This window comes from Anguilla anguilla, chromosome 14 (assembly GCF_013347855.1).
Source record: "Anguilla anguilla isolate fAngAng1 chromosome 14, fAngAng1.pri, whole genome shotgun sequence".
Classification (NCBI taxonomy): domain Eukaryota; kingdom Metazoa; phylum Chordata; class Actinopteri; order Anguilliformes; family Anguillidae; genus Anguilla; species Anguilla anguilla.
The window spans coordinates 16,766,643-16,792,595 of record NC_049214.1 but is presented as its reverse complement, the minus strand read 5'-3'; the positions used below and the strand labels follow the sequence as shown (position 1 = coordinate 16,792,595).

The window sequence follows — 25,953 nt, the reverse complement described above, 5'->3', positions numbered from 1 at the left end:
ATGCGACCATCTGCAACCGGTGACACATTCCAAAAACTGACCTGTTCACATCGAAGCCATTAGATGAGATGTTGTTTACGGTTACCATAGCAACGATTCTATCGACTTCCTTGAGTTACTAACTTGTTACTTGCAGTACTAATCTGGCAAATATCAGTCAATATAGCAAAAATGGAGCAATAAAAGCAAGGCTTCTTAAGAGCCGAACATTCAGTGCCTGTAGCTAACGCACAGTTGTGCAGGGACTTAGATTTACCGTATGTTCTTAATCTCATCCGTCCTTTCCCCGAGCAGTAGGCTCACCAAAGAGCTGGCTTCACCGTTAATTCTGGACGACACTACCCGTATACCGCGCGCTCTTAAATTAGCTAATTGCGGTACTGATTTTTTAAATGTGTAGTCATCAGTGCACCAACACCCTTCGCGCGCACCTTTCATTCCCAGCCCACTAATACATTTTTTTGCGGGGAACACTGAAAGCAAAACGCCCCCAGATATAAACAAGAACTGAATGAAGATGGCTGCAGTACAGGCCTGGCCAGGCATCACGGAGAGAAGATACCCAGTGTCTATACCCAGTGATGTCTGTGGGGTCACAGACTTCAGGCAGTCATGGAATACAAAGGATTTGCAAAAAAAGTAATAACTATAATGACTTCATTTCAGATTATGTTAAATTGTTCAATTACTTTTGCTCCCATAAAATGGGGGACTATGTATGTAAAGAACTGTAATTCCTACACCGATAACCCAATATAGATGGTAAATACTCTCAAATTAAAGCTGACAGTATGCACTTTAACCTCATAATCATTGTTTCATTTCTAATCCAATGTGCTTTGCATTTAACTGAATATAATTTGCATTTAACTGCCAATATTCCTGTTAATATGTTTTAACACAGACTATAACTGAAAACTAGCTATTAATGGGAGCTTAGAACGAGTCGCTGGCCTGAGGGAAGTCCTCCCTTTTTAGTAAAGTATGCATTTCTATTTTTTCATTATTTTCATACCCGCAACAAAATTGGAATGTGCTGTCTTTGTCTTTTAACAAAGCTGTTATTAGTTAAATTGAGGATAGTTATCACTACTCTTCTGTGTTCTGTGGTCAATAGTTATTGATGTCAGTATGCAGTTTATCTTTTTACAATTCACAATTCAGAAAAATCCCATTACAACCTAATAGAACCATTTACATTATGGCCGACATTAATGTTTTATGACTGACTTCAAACAGCTTCATATTTAGAACTAAAGTGCTTCTATAGTCTATAAAGTGGGAGCATAGTGTGACCTGATAATATACATCCAATATCACTGATTACTCAGAAGGCATAGTCCTCATTGTGGTGCTATGTACACTCTTTGGGCATCTCATTGTCTTACTGAAGCCCCTAAATGGCAGAGCTTTCAAAAAAATTCAAAGATGCACTTCTCCAAAAAGCAAGACCTCAGATAAATCTGAGGAGTACAAAAATGGTATACGCCCAGCCAACAGAAGTGGGACTTTAATGGTTTTAAAAGGCTTGGTTGTGCAGGGTGGATTTTTCTTGTTACACTCTGTTTCGCAGCATCCAGCCCATATAAGGTTACATGGCCTATATGACATCATATGCATACTGTAGCACCCCCACAGAGGCAGAGGGCCATATCAGTGGCTGGTTATTTCTCTCCATGGTAGTGAATCTCTGGGACCAGGACTGCCTGTCTCCTGCAGCTTTTACAGCTGCTCCACACTATGTAGAGGAAAATGGTAGTGAGGAAAGAGTTTGTTGTCATCTACACAATGTTAATGACCACAATTCTGTTTACAAAGGAATGACAGTGATCGCAGTTAGGCTATACCAAATACAAAAGCAGGACCATAATGACCACCAGTCATGATTCTCATCCCATGTATTATGTAATTTGTTACAAATAAAACCTTTACCGTCCCAATATTCCCTTTGCCTTCAATTCACACAAGATTTCTTTTGAAGAATTACTAGCCCCGTTTCCCTGGAGGTCCCCTAAGTTGAGGCAACACAGAATTTCAGTCATTTCAGTGTATGTATCTATTCTGTGCATTGAAATGAATAAGTCAGATTCTTTTGTGAATTAGTCATTACATTACAGACATTTAGCAGATGCTAAACAACTTACAACTTTTTTTATTATTATTGTTTGTTTAATAAAAACAGCTGGATATTCGGAAGCAGTTCAGCTTTAAGGGTACAACAGCAGCATCCAACCTGGGATCAAACCTGCAACATTTAGGTTACAAACCTCGTTCCTAACCCATTATACAACACTGCAGGTCATTTCAGAATAAGAAATATTAATTTGTATGTTAGAGATTTAATATCATAAACCTGATTATGACTTCAGAATCAAGTCACCCTTATTAAGGGTGCTCAGAATGATTAGGCAGGCATTATGCTGCCCCTCCCCTTCTATGTTGAATTCCACTGCTTGTTCATTTGGCAGCAAGGTTAAATGTGTAGCTAGCGTAGCTCTTGTGGACAGTAGGGCCCTCTTTGTAAACAGCTTTACAACAGGCTAAAGCCACTCCCATTCAGTGTCGACACAGTCCTCGCGCTTAATGCATCCGGTAAATCGATAAACACTTCATAACGGCCATTCAATCTGCAGCCTGTGGCACATCCGCCTCAGAGTGACCTTGTCAGCATCATTACAGACTCAGTAGAAGCCTGAAGACCCCAAATAAGGTGATTATGTCATTAAAAAAAGGCCTGTGCCAGAGTGGGGAGAGGAGCCAGTACACGGCACCAATCACACGGCAGCTCAAGGCTGGGCCAGCAAGTCGCCGCAGCGACCCTCTTACATCAGAGGTAAGAGGGCAGTCCAAACGGTACAGCGTCCCTTTAGCCTCAGTGCAATACAAATCCACACTTACTTTCATCATATGAATTTGAGCCATTTTTCGGCACACAGTGGCAATCAAACTTGGCACTGCCCCACCCCCCGGTCCGCCCCCCCCCCCCCCCCACACACACACACAAACTGCACTGGGAAATAAGCAAGATTCCTGTGAGAGAAGCAGCAAAACTCTCAGAAATCTGGACATAATTGGGACAGCCTCAGCATGATTGTTGGTTGACAGTTTGTTCATGGAAGCTGCCCACACAGAAGTGTAATGCGGTTCCAGTCTCAGCAGTCTGTTGCATAGAGTGCAGTACTGATGACTGACAAACTGTCACAAGTCTGACATGTTGGCTTTAAGAAGCTACTTGTTTGGCTCCCAGAAAACATATTGGCTCAAAACATGTTTTAGCCTACTTAGCATTAAACATAATGGGCCCCAGAGGGATTTAATGCTTGTAGCAATATAATTTTTTCCCCCAAAAAATTCAGTTGGTTTTGTGTCGTGTGCTATGAGCTGTGTACAAAACAGCCAGCTGTCAATTCCTGCATCTGTCTCAGCACAGTGGGGGAAAGGGAAACAATTTTTTTCTGGTTTGCAGCTCCAGCTCAGATTGCTCTGAAACAGCCTGCTGTCACGAAAGCAGAACGCCAACCTGCTGTGGTTCAAATGTGCCCCGCGTCACGTCAAGACCTCACCCTAACAAGACACATCAGAATCTATATTGGTTTGGTCACATGGTTCGGTGCATTAAAAAAACCGAACATATACTGTACATGTATGAATATGAAAACTGTAGATATGATCAAGACATGCCTCACAGCATGCCATGGAATTGAAAGAAATGCACAGAGTGCCATGCCTCTATGCTGTTAGCTCGACAGGGAGCTCAACAGCACAACAAGAGACACAAAGCCAGAGTAAAATCTTCCGGGCATGCCAGTAACTGCACCAGAAATAACAAGGCCCTGACACCACAGGGAACAAATATGACCCTTTGGAGATCAGCACAGCAGACGGCAGGTAGATTATTTAACAGGTACACTGAGTCAGCTTCAGACAGATGTTGGGGAAAAAAAACCTATGTGAATGTCAGCACAGATAATCTGGTGCACGTTTTAAGCATGGCATCGTACGGACTTTGTTATAAAAAATATAAAAAATATTTTTTTGTATTTTCTAAACCAAGCCCTTTAGGAACAACGATGCAAAACAATTGGTGGCCTTAATTCACAATAATAGTCCTGTTACACATCCCGTGAATTGGAAAAATAAATGGTTCAGTGGGCATGATTAAACTCACACACACTAAAACAGTGTTTTTAGCACCATTGTGTACTTTTACATCATTTGTTCTAATAATTGAAATGATGACTTTGTTTAAAACACTGACCTAGTTTTTTATCCAAATATTTTTTGAATTCTAAATACAGGCTTTTTGCATTCATGCCCAAAACTAGCCTCCACTGTGTACTGCATGGCTATTGCTATGCCATACAAAACTACCAAAGAGCATACAATAGTCAACTTTAGAAGGAATAAAATTTGATAAAAAACTGTTCATGATCCATGAATTCAGAATAAGTGGTTGACAAACTCTTGCAATTCACTGACAGTCTTCATTGAAGAGTTATGAACATTTCAACATTTGCTTATGTAGTTGTCCAATGACCATGATATGCACTTTTGTACATCGCTTTGGATAAAAGCGTCTGCTAAATAAATGTATTGTAATGTAATGAAGCTAATATTAACCCCCCCCCCCCCCCACACACACACACACACACACATAATTCCTAGCAAACAAAGAAATAATGAAAATATTATCAAAGCACACAGCTACAGTTAGAAAAAAAAAAAAATATGCCAGGTTTCAATAACTTCCTTGTACTTGGTGAGATATACTGGTATGTATTATCAGTAAAGCAAATAAATATCACATTTATATTAGAAAGTCATTAAAGTTTCTGCAATAAAGTTACTGGATAACACAAGCTTATAATGCACATGAACACCATTGAAGAACATATGTAAAGCACGTTGGATTGCATAGAACAGCCCACTGAAAGCCTGCACTTTTTGCATGTTCATTTATTATCCACCTTCATTTCAAGCAGTCATCCCCACATAGGAGGCTGGCAACAACCTCTTATCCTGCCCATGGCAACCTTTGGGGGAAAAGTAATCACCAGGTAAAATATCCATGCATGGGTGATGTGGTAGGTGCTATAATGAGGCTAATAATGTTCCTTATGCTGCACGGGTATGGCCTCACACTGTGCACAGAACCTAGCACATAACCAAATAAAATGGGAGACTGCAGAAATAACTGTTGCAAACATTGATTTGTCAATAAAAGTGGATTGATTAATAGGCAGGCATTGGAGATACACTAAATAGTTATCTGCTAAAACAAATTCCCATCACATGACAACTATCACAGCTTAGGAATGACATATTGGGACATCCTTCAATTTAGCCTACCTATTTTATAAATGTATGCAAACTAACAGGTATTATGAATTGTACCAGTCACTTGACTTTGTTAAACAAATTTTATACTTTCAACATTTAAGTAACAAATAGGTGGACATGTACTGTACAAGCGATAAGCATACCATTTGGTCTTTTGCTTTGGGAAGGACTGCAAGTACTATTATTGCACTATAAGGCAATGAATGTTAGCACATAGCTTCAGTGGTCATATATTTATCTAGAAATATATATATATATATTCATGCACATCTGTTTCTGTGGTTGTACGGGGGTGTTGCCTGTGGTGTGGTATGTTGTTGATAAAGATAAAGTCCATATATTACTAAAGGCTTACAGGGAGAGCAAAATGGTTTCCAACCAGGATGTGGAGAAGCTTGTGCAGGAGTTGATTAAAGTGCCCCATCACTCTACTACTCAAGGCATACGTATGCGTGTTTGCCCTCAGCAGAAGGTAGGGGTCACCCTCACTCATGCCAAAAAGTCTGGCTGCAAACGCTGTCGTCTGAGTGGATGAATGTCCAGAGCGGGACATGACAAAATCGGGGGGTTAACATGCAAGAATAAATGGGGTGCAAGAACATGCAGAGGTCCCATTAATATGCACACTGCCCAGAGGTACAGGGAACACAGTAATGACTCTGTTTGTTTATTAAGCGCTTTGCTTAAAAGGAACTCGAACACGCCCACTTCCCGCGTCGGATAACGCCGGCATGCAGTGAGATGTGTGCGGAGAACTGCCTGTTCTCGCTGCCCCGCCCCTCTGGGCTGGGGAGGGAATGAGTCACACAGCATGTGCAGACATGGGCTCATTTTCAAATGAGAGGGGGATGGGAAGAGAGCAAGGCCTCTCAGAAGTTATGAGCTTGACTCAACAGGGTCTAACCAATAGCTGAGGGCCAAACACACTGACAGCCTTCTTGTGGAATGAAATAGCAAGATCCAAATGTATTGGTTTTGGTTCTTCATGTCCAAAAAGAAAAGATTATGGCTGACACAAAGACAGAAAAGGACCTCTATCCCACTTTTCTTTACTCAAAATGTGTTCTGGTTTCACTTTCTCAAACAAACCAATAAGTATTATTTGAACATAAGCTCTATAGTTTGAAACATCATCCTTATTATTCAATTAATGTTGCAACCTATGCAGGCCTAAGTTTTTTGAAAAAAATGGAATACAATTTGGAATACCGGGGATCTAAATTCTCCCAGCTTTAATTTCTCCCAAAAAAACAGTTCTCCGCTAATGAGAGGCCAGCAGCAGGATGTATGTGCGACCTTAGACCCGTAGACCTCTGGGTCAATGGGGGCAGGAACCAGCAGGGAGGAAGGATAGCTAACACAGACATTTCTTTCACATTAGCTTTCAGCAGCACTGATGCACTCCCATCGTAAAAATCACTTCTAACACGCCACAATCCTTCTACTGTCCTCCTACAGAGACAGATCAATAATAAATATAAATATATTTTTCCTCCCACCAAATGGCTTTGGAGGCAATTAGCCAGAGCTCGTGACTCTGTTTTAAAAAGGGGGAAATTCTCTGCAAATGAATCGTTATATAATTTCCATTATACAGCATGGTGCTTTGAGCGGAGGAAAATATGAAATAGTTACAAGCAAGTAAACATCTTTCTTAAGACATTACATAACCGTGTTTTTGAGGTGAGGTTTGAGGAGTGATAGTTTCCCTGTGTGCTGCTTGGGGAAAAAGAGACGGATACTCCTTTGGAAAGGCTGCTTGGCCCATTCTTCCTGAGGCTACAGAAGGCAACCTGGTCACCAAGTGGAGTTGGAAAGGAACCCCCTATGAAGCAGAATTTAATGCATGGCCAGGAATTCCAGCTGACACCAGTATTTTCAGTTTTTTCTAAGGAGGCATTTGAGCTAAACCATGATCACGTCTTACATTTCACAACCTGCATAAACCCTGTGTGCTGGGTTAAGACATTCACTAACAGCATTCAGATGAAATGGCTTCTGGGTGACTGCTGAAGAATACCATCACATGGCAGAACTCATAGCCAGATATTTTTGTGACCACACCTACTCTTCAAATACTGACACAAAGATGAGCAACACCAAACACAATTTACCAGTTTACAATGACACAAAGTAGTCCCGAAAGACTTGGTTAAACTGGTGATAAAAATAAAAAAATTAATTTCCAATTTCCTATTTATTGATGTCTTTCCCACAGATCTAAATGCAGTCACTTTAGTCACTGTGCCTATTAAAACACTAGTCAGTTGAGCAGTCTTTGTGACTGAAGCGCCTGCCATCCATGCCCCAATAACGAACCCTCTTTCAAAGTCACTTAGAACTTTCTTAATGTCATCTTGATCAAAAATGGAGGTCAGCAGTGTCTGCTTAGCATTTTTATACATGCCACAGAGCATTATAGGATGTTCATTACTTAACTGTATCAGCAGTAAAGAAATGCGTAATAACTATAATGACAATAGGCCGATACAGACATTTTTGCTTCACAGATCAAATGAAAAGTAAAGTTGCAGATAATAAATGAAAAGCCATTTATAGTTCGGCGCAAAATGTAATACGCTGGACCCTCTGACTGAAGGGTCTTGAGCGTTGCGTCCGTTTGCGATACTGATGATGTACATTTAATTACGATACGCTGAAATATTTTACCCCTACATATCAGTATGAATCTTGGTAATGTATTAATGTATTGGTTACGCAATTGTTTGTTGTCTTGAATAAGGATGTCTGCAAGCAAATAAATGCATAGTTACTGTACAATATCTGTCACCACCCCTGCTGTTTCTGACAACTAGCCTACACTTAAGATCACCGTGTCTGTAGGGACTGTCCCGTCTCGAACGCAGTGGCGAGGCAGCTCAGGCGAGATAAAGGCAGGGGCTCTTGTGCTGAAAGCTGAGACAGTATGCTTTGCGACGCTGCGGAGGAACAGAAACGGAGGGAAACGGAGTGAACTCCCTTCCTTTTCCCTCCGAGCAGCCAATTTATCCATTTAGTGCATACAAATATTTTAAAAACACGACCCAATTCACAGTATAGCAGTCAAGTAACAGTTCCCTGTCTAGGTGTCCTGCGTAGGCTACTGTTAGTATTTAATTGGCTGTAAGTTGTATGTAGACTATATTATCCAGGGGTTTTGCATTTATTTTTAAATAAAATCCAAGAGGCTTACGATACATATTTTGAGGTCAGAGCATGAATTAGTTTACCAGCCTACTGTAGACACTGTTTAGCCTAGTTTTGACCGCGGCATTGTTTCACCTCTTGCTTGCACTCCGCATTGTAAATTGGACTAATGAATTATTAATTTTTGCGACCTTTACCCGGATCAGCAGTCAAATTTGAGGTGCCATCTGACATTATCTGAACGAAAACCCGATCACAGGGCTACCCCAGTAAAGCCGTCAGTTCCATAATTAATAAATGGATAAAATCATATTCATACAATTCCCTACCCCACCGTCTCCGGGAGACACCATAGGCCTATAATACGAGGGAAAGAATCAAGTCAGCTACCTTATAAGGGCAGCTATCTAACCTATCACATTTAAAGCGAAAACAGCATAAAAGCAGGAGAGAATACGAAACCAACGCACTTACTGTTTACTAAAGAGATGAAGCATAGCTCCACGGATATGAACGCGAGCTGCCGACAAGAGTTTGACTTCAGGCGCATTCTCGCTCTTTCCAACTTCCCCCAGTTTCCGACGATTTTAAAATCTCGGGAAATCTGTAACCAATGGTCGACAGAAAGTCCGGACTCAAGAGTAGCTACGCCAATATGTGCCCCTGGGATGTGCGCTGCGTTTTAAACACACCCTCCACACCACAAAGCTTACAGTAGCCGGGGCTATTTAAGACGACAGCGCTCCTATTTGAAACACTATTTAAAAAACATGTTATATTTATTTACAAATATGAGAAAACAGGCAACATAAAATTTAATATTTAAAAAGTTGTAACTGTACAACTTATCTTTTTTTCCGCAAATTACGCAGAATGTATCTATGAAAAATACATTCAGTCAAATAGCACAAACAATAGGACATGAGGACAAACGTGACAACCCAACTGTTTAGTCAAATTATTATGTTCTACTGAGTCACAATCGCCATAAAATTTACATTTAAAATGGACGCAAATAATACAACCCGTCCTTAAATTTAATTTGTATTTAGAAACAAAACTTAATTTTACAAATTAATCGAATGGGCTATCCAGGAAGGCCAGCGCTGTTTGGAGTTTGAACTGATAAGCTTATTTACAGATACTTCAATTCAAACGGGCAGTAGGCTAGCGTATTATTCACTAGTACATGCAATGTAATAATATCTCAATGTGAGGAGAATCCTCAAGCTGATCCGGATACACTGTGCTGCGCTCATACAATCTAGTAAACCTCTTTTCGCCAGTCTGGTATGCTGCACGTATATAAGGTTAATATCATTCTTACATGCCCCTTTGCGAACATAAAGGACGGATAAAACTTCCCTCAAAATAATTAATATACTGATTTAACAATGTATATGCATATGATAACATCTGGGGGGAATTCCAAACAAACTCAAGCTACATGTGAGGTTTGTCAGAAAGCAGCCATTTTATTTTTTACCAGTTTCCTTATGAGACAATGCTATGCATAACCTGAGCCCATTTCTTTCCCAAACTCATCATAAGAGAGCAGTGGGCTTACATCTGAAATATTTTACTTTTATGAATGGCCTGTTCAAGGTTGACACAGGAGTATCTGCCTCTTGACAGAGGGCATTTTTAACTTATTTATTTCTTTATTTAATCTGTAAAAATGTCCTGTCTTCATCGATAAAAAATAAACCGAGCTGTAACTAAGTCATGCTAAATAAAATATATTAATCCAAGCGGTTCTGAAGCACATTCTCCTTGACAGTTACTGAACATTGCTACAGAGCATGTTAAGAACATGATCAGAAAGTGAAACAACTTTCTAGGTTGTTCTCTGGGTCTCCGGTCACAGTATAGTGTTCCACCACAGTTTCACACAGAGGCTAGTTTCCTTCTTGGACATGTTCCATTACCGTAGGGGACTGCTGCAAAGCATGAAGTGTCTTTGAGCCATGACTTGCATCTTTGACTTTTTATAGTCTGGTGTGGCAGAGATTTTTCATCCAGAGTACATTTTTCTGGATGAAAGAAAAATGTTAGTGGTATCCACAGTTACTGTGCTGCATTCCTACCTTAACATTTGTTGGAAAATAAGTTTCTTACCTGTTTTAAATTTTGTTGAGTAAGGAAGAGACTGGCAGACATTTATTCTATTTAAGGGGCAGATGCAAGGGAATGGTATTATAGAGGAGCCTGTCCTTAAAGCACTAATGCTATCTGAAGCAATGGAATTGAGTCCACATAGAAATCATGATATATCCCAATTTCCCTAATTTCCACCACAGCAACAGTCTTCCTTTTTCTGTGCTTTCCCACAATCCCTTTCTACAATTTTTGCAATAGACTCAATGTTCCACTTCTCGGCCGGCCATGGCCCACTCATCCCGCCTCCTAATGTTTCCCACACTCCCCCAGACCGACAGGAAGCTGACCTCCCTTGAGACCTCCGTTCCAAGAGGGAAACAATAGCCAAGCAAGCATGTGTGGGAAAACAAGAAATGTGAACAAAATAAGACCCCTCGAAAAAAAGAAAAGAAAATCACTGCAGCCAAGCTTTTGTCATGAAACAAAGCCAGATGTATCCTCAACTTTTCAGGGACTTAGCAAACCTTCTGTAGACCATGACGTAGTAAGAGAAACAAATGTTCTTGGGGAAAATGTAGGCTATTAGGCCATGTTGAAAAGAATTCCAATACAAAGTTAGAGTAAAAAGAGCCAGAGGAAAAGCCAGACTGTAATACAAATTAGATCCTTAGAATTGTAAATAGGTTTCAGTTGAGAGCTTTTATTTAAGGAGTATATACCTACTTAAGATGTCAACCCATACTTTATTAAACCAGATCCGACATAGCATATGGCTTCTTTAAAGAAAATAAAGCCGGACAACCTCAAACACAAGCTGAACATTTTTAAGATGTTCAGTGCTTCTAAAATAATTGATACATAAGCACAACCTATTATAGACAAGAAGTTTTGGCTTCTACACTCTATGACAAATGATATATTCACACATAAATTCCATATCTTATCCATGGCAGTGTAAGATGTCTGGTACTTTATTTGGTCTCCAATTCCAACGGTATTAGTACAGTATTTGTACTTGCACTCTGAAAATTTTATAACTTTTATTGCTGTCAAATGTTGTGGGAGATGCAGAATCAGTGCACCATAGGAATGAGGTGTTTAACCAATAATATTTATTGCCATATTATGACTGTAGTGGAGCAAAAATCAAGCGTACACAAGTGCCAGTCAAGGCTTAAAATGGGAGCCCAACAACTTTACACACATTAACCAAAACTGTGGCATAGATCAAACCTTGTGAATAATTAAGTAATAGGAGAATAAAGTGAGAATGTAAAACTTTGCACAGACTGATACATTAGTGCTGTGCTTGTTTGGCAATCTATTGCAGATTAAACCTGATGCGCATACTGCCATCTTATCATAAGCAAACAGCTTTGAGCTTGGTGTTTACTGCCTGCCGGTTAAAAAGTAACTACTATGCCAAGGTGAAGACTGGGGACAAATGCAATTTCCTTTCATTGTAGGAATGTTCAGATACTACATGCTGTATACACTCTGAAGCACTGTACTCATCCTGTGCAAGATTCTCACACATTCAGTTTTGGCTGATGTCACTGAAACAGTCTTTTACTGTATATACACAGCACTTACCATAGCATTGAAAAATTGTACACACCATAGTTTACCTAACCCCTGTATCAAACTATAGTATGCATGCTTTGTTCAGGGCTCTTTATTTGCAAATGATATCTTGAGTGCACACGCTGACAGAGAGCGGTGGACAGCACATTATTAGGTGAGCCAGTTTAACACACTCTGAGAGCGTAGTTTTCTTATTTGAAAGCATATTTTACCAAATTTATATTTTCTGGAATAACATTAACCATTATAACCATTAGTTAGTGTTAGAAATATTAAGTTAAATCATTATAGTTATCACCAATATATCTCCAAATTCCCATCTGAGGGATTCTCATGTCAGCTAGCTAGCTAACTAAAGTTAAAATAGTGTTAGCTATCTTGTTTAATATTAATTCTGATTTTATATTTGGCTGTAATTATCTAGTATTGGATAGCAATTACCAGAACAACATACTTTAGTTTCTTTAAAGTCTTCTTGGCATCAATGGCATACATTTTTTCTCATTGTCAGATGACCATAAAAACTGAACATATAAACCGATTTTCCCATGTAGGGAATTTAAAAAAACTTTAAAATATGGCAATACCAAGTAAAGTACTGCGAGTAGCTCTGATTTTATTTTATATAAAAAGTTTGCTAAAATCAGGCATTAAATCTCCATGCAGCCAATGTTCCATTTTCAATCACAGTGAGTACACAAGAATGATTAGCTACTTTGGCTACTGTGAAATGCGAAGAGAATGCTAGGAGAGGGAAGGGCTTTGCTGTTGCAAGCAAAAACATCTTTTAAGGTTCCTGGGTGCGACTCCTGTAAGTTATTCCCATTAATGGGCAGCTTCTTCAAAACTGACACCCCAAGGCATGAGCCCAGCTAGAGAGACATTCCAGGCAAGTTCTTTCATGCATGTAACACAAGCAAATAGAAGTCATCACAATGAGCAGCAAGCAAGCATAGCCCCAGTGCTCAGTAAAATATAGCTGAGCATTTAAAAACTATGCACCTGAGACAACGAGGGCTGTTTTCTATCTGCCTGAATTAACAGACACGGACAACTTTCATTCAGCATTCGCAGGCAGGCGGCATGATTTGGGCAATGATGAGAGGTACTAATTAGAAATTAAATGATCTCCCAGATTGAAAATGGGATGGAATCAATGTTTACTTAAGTACAGTGCCTGCATATCACCCAACTGGCAAGTCACATTTCTGACAGGTGATTTCATGGTTCACCATACATGACACCTGAGACATCAACTATAAAAACATCACATAAAATGGCACAATTCTGTTAGGGAGAGGGGGAAGGGGACTGCAGAAAGGAAACAAGAGTGCTTGTAACAATATACACATATTCCACACAAAAAACTGCATAAAGACAGCAAGAGTGCTTATAAGAATATATACATATTCCCACAAAAAACTGCAGAAAGACAGCAAGCGTGCTTGAAATAATATATACATATTCCACACAAAAACACTGTTTTAAGTTTCCAATGCAGAAAAAGCAGTAATAGTCCATTAAAAGAGCCATGGCTGACTTGAGGGAATATGTGCCAGCAGAAACCATTGCCACTGACCTGTCAAGTGGAGAGGACATTTTGTCTGCAATTAATTCACATATACAGTACTGTACCATTTTGAAAAGAAGTGTGTGATGGAAAGAACTTTCATGTCATAGGTCAAATAAGAGTGCTATGTTCCCCTGCTTTTTCACTATTGTCAACTGTTAATGTCACTTAAAAAGTAGTTTTGTCTGGGCTTTCCGTTGTGTTTTATGCTGTCAATACTTGTAAAAGCCACAAAATGACTGATCTTACAAAGTGGTACTCAGGGGGTCTGAAGTAAGCTCTGAGCAGTCTGATCTGACTTCATGCTTGGGTTCTGAAATGGGCAGAGTGCAATGAGAGTTTTTTCTTGATCACGCTCACTGGAAGTGGAAAAAAGTGATTCCAGACCAATATCCACACCCTGACAAATACATTACGTGGCCAAAAGTATATGGACATCTGGCATCCAACATTTCTCCCAAAATTATGGGCATTAATATAGAGTTGGTCCAACCTTCGCTGCTATAACAACCTCCACTCTTCTGAGAAGATAGATGTTGGAGCATTGCTGCAGGGAGAAGAGCATTAGTTATTGGGGGACAAGGCTGGGCTTGCAGTTGGATTTCCATTTGATCCCAAAGGTGTTGGATAGGGTTGAGGTAAGGGCTCTATGCAGGCCAGTCAAGTTCTTCCACACCGCTCTTGACAAAATCATTTCTATATAAACCTCGCTGTGTGCCCGGGGGCATTGTCATGCTGAATCAGGAAAGGGCCTTCCCACAAGCTCAAGAATCATCTAGAATGTGATTGCATGCTGTAGCATTAAGATTTGCCTTCACTGGAACTAAGGAGCTTAGCTCAAACCATTAAAAACCACCCCAGACCAAGCGGTGTCCACATAATTTTGGTCATATAGTGTACATGTACTGTAAATACACACATTCAGAGAAACAATATATAGTTACTCGTTCAACTGAAATATTGCCAAACATTCTGTTATGCAATTGCAGCAATCCCGGCTTTGCCTGTTCATTAACCAAGTAAGGTTTTGTCTACAAAGCAGCTTAATTTAGAAACAGTCTGGCAAAAACAAATTATAATCCACTACATTAAAAAGAATGAAGGCAATGGAGGTTAACATGAGTTTGAAGTTTATTTGCAGTCCCTGATGTTCAGACCACAATTTTTGAGCAGTGTGGTTCCATCCAAATTAGAGGCACTCATTCTGTTGTCTCTTATATTGCTTTGCAGTGCAAGAAACAAACAAATCATTGTATTAAGTGTAGTCCCTATTACATATTTAAGAAGCAGGAGATCACAATCCACTCAGTAAAAAGGAAACATGCTTGGAAGGTTTAATACCATTTTGGTACAACAGCAGCTCTACATACCGACGTTAGAAGTCTGTTTCTGCCATTGTTGAAGCTCAGCACATTCTGATTTGCTGCATAATTTTGGACACTCATAAAGGGACATTGTTGAATACAGCACTAAACATCTGTAGCTAACACTCCAATGAAACGTCACCAGCATTCCAGGTTATTAGAGAATCTTTCTTTACAGTTCTAATTGTCCAGACAATAGCCACAAACAATCTAAAGGTGTGATCAGACTTACATGGTATCTTCATGTACATACATAAAACAATCTCTTTCCAGTTATGCAGAGCAAATGTTATGTTGGATTATCAGATTCTACAGTAAGCTCTTACCAGACCATGCTATTCAGCATATTTCTTGGTTTTTACTCCCCTTTCCCCTATTCACATTACTGAAGAAAGACTTGCCAAATATAATGCTGCAAGAACAGGCCAATTACCAGTTCTTTGAGCATGTTGTGTCCATGTTTACAGGACCTCAGAGACCAGCATTTGAAGAAGGACAAAAAGGTCAAAGAGTCCCCCTGTGACCATCAGACAAAAAAGGCTTTACAAGCTGGTTCTTTGTCCCCCATCCAGTGACGTAAGAGCAGGCATCTAGACTAGAGAGCTCTGAGCACGTTCATTACGTACAGTGACTAGAAGTCACTAAAAACAAAGTAAAAACAAAATGATAAATCTGCAACTGTGTCACCATGCTGTCTTCTCTATCAGAATAATTGAGAGCATTATTGACTCAGCCTACTCTCAAAGAAGACTCTGCCTACAGTGTAATGAAATCCTAAACTACAAGATGTACTATTGAAGACATATATTATCAAAATTATTGATCCATCTAAAATATGTAATATTCAACATAACTTTCCTTTATTAGCTTATCACTGGCCATCAGTGCATGCCTCTTTGTCATTCAGTATGGAGGCATGGTTGTGTATCCAACTGCTGCTAATTCTGTTTTTAAAGGCACTGATTTCCCATCTCATTCACTCAAATGCAGACCAAATATAAAGCCATTATTCTGCCCTCTGTCCATCACTGTTCTAAAAGGCACTTTGTTGAGGAAATGACACACCCTTTCAGAAACAGAACAGATAACATTAGCTAATTTAAGATACAGTTCTGATTGTTTTTATAATTAAATCAATAAATAAGACAGTATGATCCTGTTTTTGGTCAGGTATGTTAAGTTATTGGACATAACCTATAGGACAAAGCTTTTTATGTGGAATCATCTTTTTTTTAAATTATGTGGATTGGATGGAATTCATTTATTTACTGTATAATTGGCAGTGAGAAAACATGCAAAAATCAGAAGAGCGATTTTTATGGACTGTTAACCCTGTGAAAAACTATTTATGGTGGCTTGATATCATCATCCATCATTCTGGTAGCAGGTGTGTATTTGGAGCGTCCTTTGCTTTAGTGTGATTTTAGGCCAGATGACAGCCCTGCTCTGGTCACCCTCTACAGTGCCCTGCAGTGCACCTCTGTTTCTGGGTTCCCTGCCAAATGAGTTAAAGTGACTAAAGTGACAGAATAGAAGTCATCAACGGTCCGGATGCGGATCTGGACTAGACTCTACTTTTTATCGTGCGTCTAAACCATGATCAGATCTCAATCAGCATAAATGGATGAAAAAAAGAGATACAATAGGGCATATAAATTCAACCAAAACCAAGAGAACAAATCCTGACCGTATCTCCTTTCTCCCTCTCTGCAAGCATTTTTATATATTGAGTGATGATTTGTTGCCCATCTTCTGTACAGCTCTTCCTTCTCCTTCACTTTCACACCTTCTTTTTTCTATTCTGACTTTCAGTTCAAGTAAAATCAATTCAGTATTATTACTACTTTATTGAAATGAGAACTTGAATAGCCATGGCACATATGCTGTTAACAAACAAGTGCGAACACAAATACAATTTCAAGAATATGTCAGAATTGAACATTCCTCCTTAAAGAGACAAGTTGCAAGTGCTCAAAAACGTAAATACCACCAAGTGCTGAATTATTTGCGTGGGTTGTGGCTCACTGAGGCAATAGAAAGTGAAGCTTTTCTGCCTGGCCTGTAGTGCCTCACTTTCAGATTGAAAGACAAGCATTCCTTTGACTATGACCACAGGCACATTTGTAATATTTCATGAAACTAAATTTCTATGTGGTGAGATAAAATGGAGCTCCAGCAGCATATCTAGTTATTCATCTTACTTGGATTTATCAAAGTGTCTTTGCTATACCACGCCACACCAACAATGAGCACTGCAGTTTATTTTGCACTTTCATGAAGAAGCCAGTGATGGTTTCTTGGATGAAAAGACATGCAACATACTAAAGAAGACCTATCGCTGATAGGAGGAGAGGCACATCTTTAACTGACGATAACATGTAGATGCCAAGTGAGTTCACAGAGGACAGTTGGGCAGCAGTAACAAAAAGAAACCTAAATTCAGGCTCAGCCTTCCTAAATGTGACAAAGCCAATTAGGTCCAGGAATCTGATCCAATTGGATTGCTGGACATAGGAGGCTAATGTAATGACATAGCCCAAAATTACAGGGTTAAGTTTGTGCTTGGAGTAATTGCATGTATTTATATACAGGGCTTCACGTTAGAGATTTTTTCCATTGGCCCAACTGGGCCAGTAGGTTAGTGCTCTACATACCCAATAACATTTTTACTGGCCCAGCCGTAACCAATTTTTTATAGACCACAGAACCTGCATAATAATGAATGTCTATGGTAGTGGTTCTCAAACTCAGACCTGGGCCTCATGTTTATGCTGTTTGTTTTTTTTTTCTATCTATGTGCAAGATACATGCCCATACACTTAGGGTATTGTCCAGTGGGATCAACCAGAATACAGTAACAAAGGAGAGAGTGCCAGTGGCTGAGCAGACAGTACATTTGTGGTACTGACCCAATTGGGCAAGTTACCAATCAATCAACTGGCCAATAGCAAACCTATATTGGCCCCCAGCCATCAGGTCATCCCAATTGTCAAGCTCTGATATATATATATATATATATATAAACTGAATGTAACGTATTTTACCATGGAAACACAATCTCTTTGTTGTGCCTCTGTACTTGGTTTTGTTGTTTGTGTGGTGTGTTTTCCCCCAAAAGGTGATGTCATTTTATCTGAGTAGTACATAATTTATTCTAATGCTCAAATTGAGTTTGTTAATGTGATGCAACCATAATGATGTGGTGGTCCATCTAGATACTTTCTCTCTCTCTCTGGCTGTGAGCACAATCTTCTGTCCATTCCCATTGTGTCCACTCTAACCAAATAAGCCCATAAAAAAAAAAAAAAAATTAAACAGATGACCAAAGGAAACAACACTGTAGAAATCTGTAGGCAATCACCAAAATGCATTTAGTAATTCAAGGTAAAGATGTGTTTGCTTTTACTCTTCCTTAACAGCAATGGTAACATAATCAGCCATTCTAGCATTTTAATTGCGGACACGATATATTTTAAACACAACCAGAATTACCCTGTTTCCAAAAGGGTCAGAAGTGCTCGGAGAGACTAGTGATGGATACTGCAGTCCTGCTCCACTCTTTACAGCAACTACCTCAGATGATACAACTGGTATCAATCTTGTTGCATGTATTTTAATTTACACCCCTCTGTTATGCTGATACTCTGCCATGAAAACAGCTCTGTAAAGATGCTGTAAAGACATATGGGTAGAGCCAAAGTCCCTCAGCTCCAGAACCCCCCACCCCCAAAACACAGTATTATACACAGATCCTGCCTCCAGTAGTTTTTACCGTCCACCAATATTTTGGTGACATCTTTCACCGAAACAATTTATTTCATGAAAATGTAATTTTTCAACTATTTTTAATATCCTACTGCAGACTAAAACGGCAATGCACAAGTACCACCTGCAAGCTTACATTCGTAATTCAAGTGCCCCAGAATTTCATTCCACTTTCCTTCCTGTCCATCCTTTGCACTCTGGCATGTGGTCTGACAAATTCACAGATCAAAAGCCACATACAACAGAGACTCAGCTTCACCACCTGTGTGTGAGTGTGTGTATGTATGAGTCTGTGTGTTTGTGTTCCATTTCCTGAAACACATGCCCCTCCCCCTAGTTGTCACTGCCTGGGTTCAGGATTAGGTCCTCCTCAGACACTGCCAACAGCCAAACATCTGCAGCACAGGGCTGTTGGGCAGGTCTGAATATTCCAGTACACTGTGTGTTCTGTGTGTTAATGGCCAGATAACACACGGTGAAGGCCTTTAAAAACAAAAAAAGAGAAAAACCACTGCAAACCCAGCGTCTCAAAATAGCTGAATGCTGCTCTTTACCATGACTGAAGAATTAGCCTGCGTGGTGTTCTGTGTGTGAGGTACTGGTACTGCTGTAGATGTATTCTCGTGCAGTTTCAGATGGATGAGGGGCTTATGTGTATATAAGAGCAGAGCCATCACAAAGCAAACAACAACTAAATATAACTAGAATCATGAACAGCCTGTTACATATCTTTGAATTATACGCAAATAGAAGATTCCAGCATTTTGGCATGGCTTTGTACAGATTAATTAATTTTTCTTCATGGGCTATGACACTTGAAACCTTAAGCATGAAAAGAACAAGCACTTATCCTTAAGAAAACGGATGTTTTTGGAAAATCAAGGTTTCTGAACAATGCTGGTCTCCGAATGTGCCTGGACCATTAATGGGGGGCACTGTCACTTGAAATGCAGTCACAGAGTGCACTACTTCTGCTCTAAATATGAAGGACAGCGAAGCTTTTTCCAAGCCATTAATTGCTCTGCCTCATACGTGTCATCTGGTACACAAACCGTTTGTCATAATTTTACAGATGAGCTCAGAAATTAACAGTCAGATGATTTCTGTTAGATTTTTTTCTTTCCATTGTACCGATTTCCCTTTTGTTGACATGCAGTACAGCTAAAAGAAAACCAAAAATAAATCCCTTCCCATTAAACAAAATAATAATAGCATCTCCAAAAAAGGGAAATGTCTTCTCATAATGATAATAAAAATAATGTAAAAAAAAAAAACATTGCTCATTCGACAATAACTGCAGCTTTGCAGGGAGGAGAAAGGCAGCACACAAAGCTTTACCCAGCAGGGCAGCTCAAACCCCAGCACCAGAATCCATGTCTCCTCTCCCTTTTCTCTGTCTCTCCCTCATATACACACACACTCACATACACACACACGCACATAAACATACGTACACACAAGCAGCACTCTGTTGACAGATCAGCGGCGTTGCACTCACCAAGCATTTTCAGAATTCCACAGAACAATGGAAGGGCGGCGGAGTGAGAGAGCTGTAGCGGTGCGTGCTGGAGAGGGAGAGATGGAGGAGTGCTGCCGCGGAGCTTTCTCACAGCTCCATTTTCTGCCTGCCTGCCTCCAGCCTGCTCTGCTCTGCTGCCGCCGCCGCTGCTGCTGCTGCTGCTCTGAGCTGTGGGGTGTGCGGCAGCTCCTCTCTCTGCTCTCCTTTCCACTGCGTCCCTCGCCTTTCTATTCTCCCTCCCAAATGGCGGGGAGAGGCTGCCCTAGTTCCTCTCCTCTATGAAGTGGGACACGGACTCCTCTCTCGCTTACTGTGTGCACAGACTGCTCCGAGCTGGGAATGAGGCTTTCTTTCTCTTTCTCTCTCTCTCCCTCTCTCTCTCCCCCCCTTTCTATCTCTCTCTCCCGCTCTCTCTCTCTCTCTCTCCTCCCTCTCTCTATTATGGGCTACAGTGCTGCACACGGTGAAAGCAGGCGGAGAGAGCAGCCTGTACTGGCCCTGCCCCCTCTGCCTTCCCTGGGAGTGTGTGGTCTTTGTCCTGTTGTCTCTACAAGGGGCTGGCTCCCAGGCAGCTGCCGCTATGGCTACCGTTGTTCAGGGATCCCTGTCCGTCACTGACAAACTGTTTATGGACATGGGCAGATAGCCCCGAGGTGGAGCCAGGACACCTGGGTGGGGCAGTGGCGGGTGGTTTGGGAGGGTTTTACGAAACAGGTTTGTACTGCATACAGCACAGCCGTGAATACCTTCCTCTAGCTCAGAGGATGTTCTCTCTACACAAATATGACCTCACCAACAAATAAATCTTGGCGTGATCAGGAGACGTTAAGCTTTCAGTGGCTGTTTATGGCCATTACTCATTCAATCAGTGCAACAAGAGCCATTCACGCCAACCTTATTGAGATGCACTGGGTATTAATCACACAACACTTACTTCACCATTTGTGTTGGGAATAGACAGTAGCTCAGAGGTAATCACAGTGATGAGGACAATGACAAAGATGGGAAACACCAAATTGTGGTTTGGCATTAATGCACAGATAAAAAATTTAAACCATAAGAGAGGACCATTACATCCATTATCAGAGTTAAAGCCGAATGATACACAGGTCATAATCACCAGTCCATCAACGTACAAACTTAAAAGGAATGGGGAGGAGCAAAGCAGCCTCACTCTTATGAAAAAATCACATGCTCAAAAACCCCCATGAACACCCAACATGTGAAGAATACACATGTGAACTATAAAATAATGCTACTCTTAAGATGAGAGGGGGAAAAGATAACCGATGCCATTTCAAGTCAGATGTTTTGTATTCACATGAAAATTGTAGTTCACGTTTGAAAAAGTCAGTCACATGGGAAAATGAGGAATTTCATGCGATTTCACATCAGATGCTTTGTTTTCATGTGTGGAAAATTGAATTACATGTGAAAATGGCCAATCAAGTGAAAATGTCCAGTTCACATTTTCTTTTCACATATGAATATTTAAATTTGCATGTGAAGATTTCTAAATTCACATGTGAAAAGGCAAGGGGAGGTAGGAAAGTTGAATAAAAAATAGGCCTGTGATTGTTGTTGTGATAGAAGAAATGAGTAACTTTATGATAAAAGCTCAATGGAGACAAATCAAGCTACTGGCAAGCTGAACCGCTCCCATTTCACTCCATTGCACTCAATAAGGATCTAATTTGAGATCTCCATCTTAAACTGAAAGGCTTTCCTCCCTCTAATTGGTGTAAGGCTCAAACAAATTCACTTCCACCCCAGTTACTCCCATCTTTTTTGCAGAACAATAACTGAGGTGCTGGGGGTTGGGTGTGGCTTCACAAAACCTCACTCTTTCTGCTTCTCTCTAATTGACCCATACACAGCACCGAACAGCAAACATATCCTTGCAAACACACACACGCATACACACATACACACACACACACATGCAATAAAATAATAAAAGAGTAAATATTGCTGCTTCAGTTTGGAAACGTTAAATTGTTTTGCATAAGGCGGGGTGTTAAAGTAATGATCTTAACCGGCAAGCTCTGATAATTGTCTGCTTTACTCAGTCCTGTGTGTCTTTCCACAAAACCCATACAGCAAAACACAATAACGGGGGTATCATCACCATGATGCGCCGAAAAAGTTCCCTTTTTCATGTCTTTCAAATGCAAACTCCAAGGAGATTATGAAGGTGATACTGCTCTGCTGTTTTGTGTGAATAAGTAGTCTGATCCTGTAAATGTATTTTTTGTCAATAAGAATTGGGAAAGCTGTAAAAGGTTTACAGTTGAGCTTAAGTGAAAGTGGCACAGAATGTGCTCATGATATCTCAACAGAGTAGGATTTTATAGAAAGCATTTACTCTAATGGAGAAACAGAGTGTAAATCCCACTCTGGCCTGCCGAGATTTCACAAATGCAAATGGCTTTGAGGCAATACAATCTTTTAGGTCATTTTTAAATAACAAAAAAAGAAATTGACTTGCAGTTAAAAAATGTACATATTCATTTTTATTGAACCTTACATTTAAGACTGAAATAAAAGTGCTTGAGTAAAACCCATTGTTTAAGAAATGCCCACCTTCTCACTAATCCAAGCAGCAGATATAAAGGCACATTCTTTTCCATTTTTTTATATTGATCTTTTAAAATCATTAGAAGATTTGTCTCTCTGGCTGAGTATGTTACAAATGATTGACACATGAAAACTACTCAGATCCATTTGGCTACACTGCCATGGCTGCACTGGAACCACCCATAACAGCCTTTATTGATTTTCTTCAACCTGAATATGCATCGGCACAACTTCAGACATCCATTACTTTAAAACTCCCAGCTTTCAGATCCAAAATGATGACCACGTCTGTGTGAGTCAGAGCCACAGGTGCAGACATTATGAAGCACGCCCCTCGAGAGAAGAAGCAAAAAAGATGCTTTTATTATGAGGGAATGAGGAAAAACCAATCAAGGCTAGGTGTTATCAATACCAAATTTTATAATATAGGATGAACATTTCATTATGTACTCACTCAGGCTGAACTCACATTTGTACAACTTTAAAAAAGAATTTCATTGTCAGTAGCTCAGACTGAACCTGTGGAGGTCTTTGAATTTTCACACTCATTCGTCGGGCCTTCCTATCATAGCTAAAGTGATTCTGTACAGTGCTATTTTTACGGCTCTCTCATGACAAGCCAGCCTGCCCATCATAGCAAAGTATGTTCTTCAAACCAGACAATCACAGAGGGATAACTATGGGGAATGGCATCTTGAGGGAAATGAGGGAAACTATGGCGGGAGACTGACAGTTCCCTGTCCTATGATCTGTTTCCCATCTCCAACCAAGCACAATCAGGAGCAGTGAGCAAAAGAGCAATTAGCTGCCATCTAACTTGCCTTGCAGTCTAAAGGGCATGACTGTCTATCATCCTGAGAAAGAGAGGGAAAAATAGAATTTATGTGTTTTTTTTTTCTTTGACCTATTTTAATGTTTTACTGCATTATACATTATATTAATTGTTAAGTAGTTTCAATAACTGCTCATACAGTAACATAGGGGTATGTAACCACTGAAACCAATCAAGGCTGGTTTACAAAGATAAGTCAAACTTGTCAAACAGTGCAGTGGTATAAGATGCAAAGTGATAATATCTTGAATAAGGAAACAGGCAATTTTTTAAGTGTGGAGAGGGAAGGTTAAAGTTTGTCAGCAGAATTAGACTTTCCCTGTTCAGAACAGATGCCCATGATACACTTTCTCCTATCTGATGATAACACACAGAGGCTGAGGACTGGTTTATAGGACATAAGGCATGCTGTAGTTAATAGTCTCTTAAAAAGTCTCATAGCCTGAGTCTCCAGTGGGGGCATTTGTATCTGCGCAGACTATCCATAGATCCATAGGTGACGGCTGTTTGAGAGGTCAGACAGTGTTTCCATAATCGGTCTATCTTCACTAAGCAGATGCATGGCAAGTATAACAGCATGTCTTGTGTTCTAAATAGAGATAATGCAAACTCATATGCCGAGCAATTAAAACCAGAGTGCGTTTCAGCAGCTCCTTAAGAACTCAGAAGGAATTTCAGTGCCTTGCATAAGGGACAAGCATCACTCCCTACTGCAAAGAATGCATACCCACATTGGTTAAATGCATGCACGTCATCAGATTAGTACAAAGCTGCCCAAATGACGCAGGGATGAAAATGGCTAGAAAATGAGGTCAATCTTGGTCTCACATGATGAGCCAATCCCTTAATTCATAAATGGCAACTCACAAAGTACACAAAAAGACTTGATTTCCTCCTCCTCTCCTTTCAAAGGACACCAATACAGGATAAATTATGACCTAAGCTTCTCATCATTTATTTGATTTGTTGTAACAGTGAACCATCTCTTTCTGCATTATGATGCAAGTAAAAATAATCATGATACAATCCTCCAGGATACAGGATGTCTGCTAAACAAATGATCAATGTGCAGAGTAATAAAGAGCGTTATACAGACATACTGGAACCCTGCAGCAATGCGATCTTTGGTCTGAACTAATAATCTGACTCAAGCTCCATTTAGGACTGAGTACTCACTTTTACTACTCAATTAAGAGTCATTCAAGGGGGAAACGATAATGAACCTTAACCCTTCTGGTTAAAAATAAACCCTGTTTACCTCATTGTGGATCTGCAAAAGGCCCTCGTCCAGTTTATCGCACAATATGACCTGCCTGACAGATAGGCCAACATTAGAGTACAAATATGATCAAACAGACATGACAAGCTGCCTCAACCTCCACCCTCTCCCCTTCCTCTGAAAGAACTGAAAGATGGTTGGAAAGTCACAGCTTTTTCAACATAACGCGTGATATCAGGCAATAGGAGGCTGTTAAGGTTGCATATACAGAGTGTGTCATTGGACTTGTGTGTTTAGCAAAAGAAGCAAAGCAACAACAGAAGCAAAGTGCAGCTTCCATCTAGGCTCTCTCCCCAGTCATACACAGTAATCGATATTTGCTCACATAACTGGAAGAGAAGACTAGAATGGTGAGGAAATGCCTGGCTTTCAGCTTGTCTTTGTGACAAGCAATATCAGAGCATGTGGTCTGTGTTAGGTAACCTTCAGCTACCTTGAAAAATAAAAACAAGGACAAAGCATGTTTTGACTGATGCAAGAGAGAAAGAGATAGAGAGAGAGAAGAGAAGAAGAAAAATGGTGTGCATTTAACAGAATGCATGGTCCTGATTCATACTTAATGCCTGTTTTACAATGTAAATGGAAAGGAACTAAACCCAGAGATGACCTGTTCTGCGAGGACAACAAAGGAAGAAAGGAAGATAAGGAGTCAGCTATAAGGCAATTTCCGATTGCCTATCCCGTCTGTGTGGCCATGGGGCCCATCTCACTTGCCTCTGGCTTTGCATGTTGTAGAATGAATAATCAGGAAAATGGTAAACACTTTCCCTGGGAGACTTCTGACCGATCACTGCAGACAAACATTTAAATAGAAGCCGATACATCCATGTACCTCCATGAGTAGAGACTACCTATGCTTGAGGTGTAAGGGATAGC

The 25,953-nt window shown here is 40.2% G+C and overlaps 1 protein-coding gene across 11 annotated transcripts in view; it reads right to left on the bottom strand.

Annotated features, from left to right (window-relative positions):
* dab2ipb (DAB2 interacting protein b) overlaps nucleotides 1-25,953 on the bottom strand; it is a 191,504-nt gene that overhangs the window by 51,546 nt on the left and 114,005 nt on the right. The window contains exon 1 of one of the 11 annotated variants that reach the window (XM_035390350.1): nucleotides 20,369-20,999. The exons of 9 other annotated variants lie outside the window; for them this stretch is intronic. Coding sequence is in view for 1 of the 2 variants with exons in the window: in XM_035390349.1 (XP_035246240.1) it covers nucleotides 8,962-8,984 (23 nt within the window). In the remaining variant the exon portion in view is untranslated. Of the gene's footprint in view, nucleotides 1-8,961; nucleotides 9,181-20,368; nucleotides 21,000-25,953 lie in introns of those variants that run through there. One more of the 11 variants, XM_035390349.1, reaches the window with a different exon arrangement.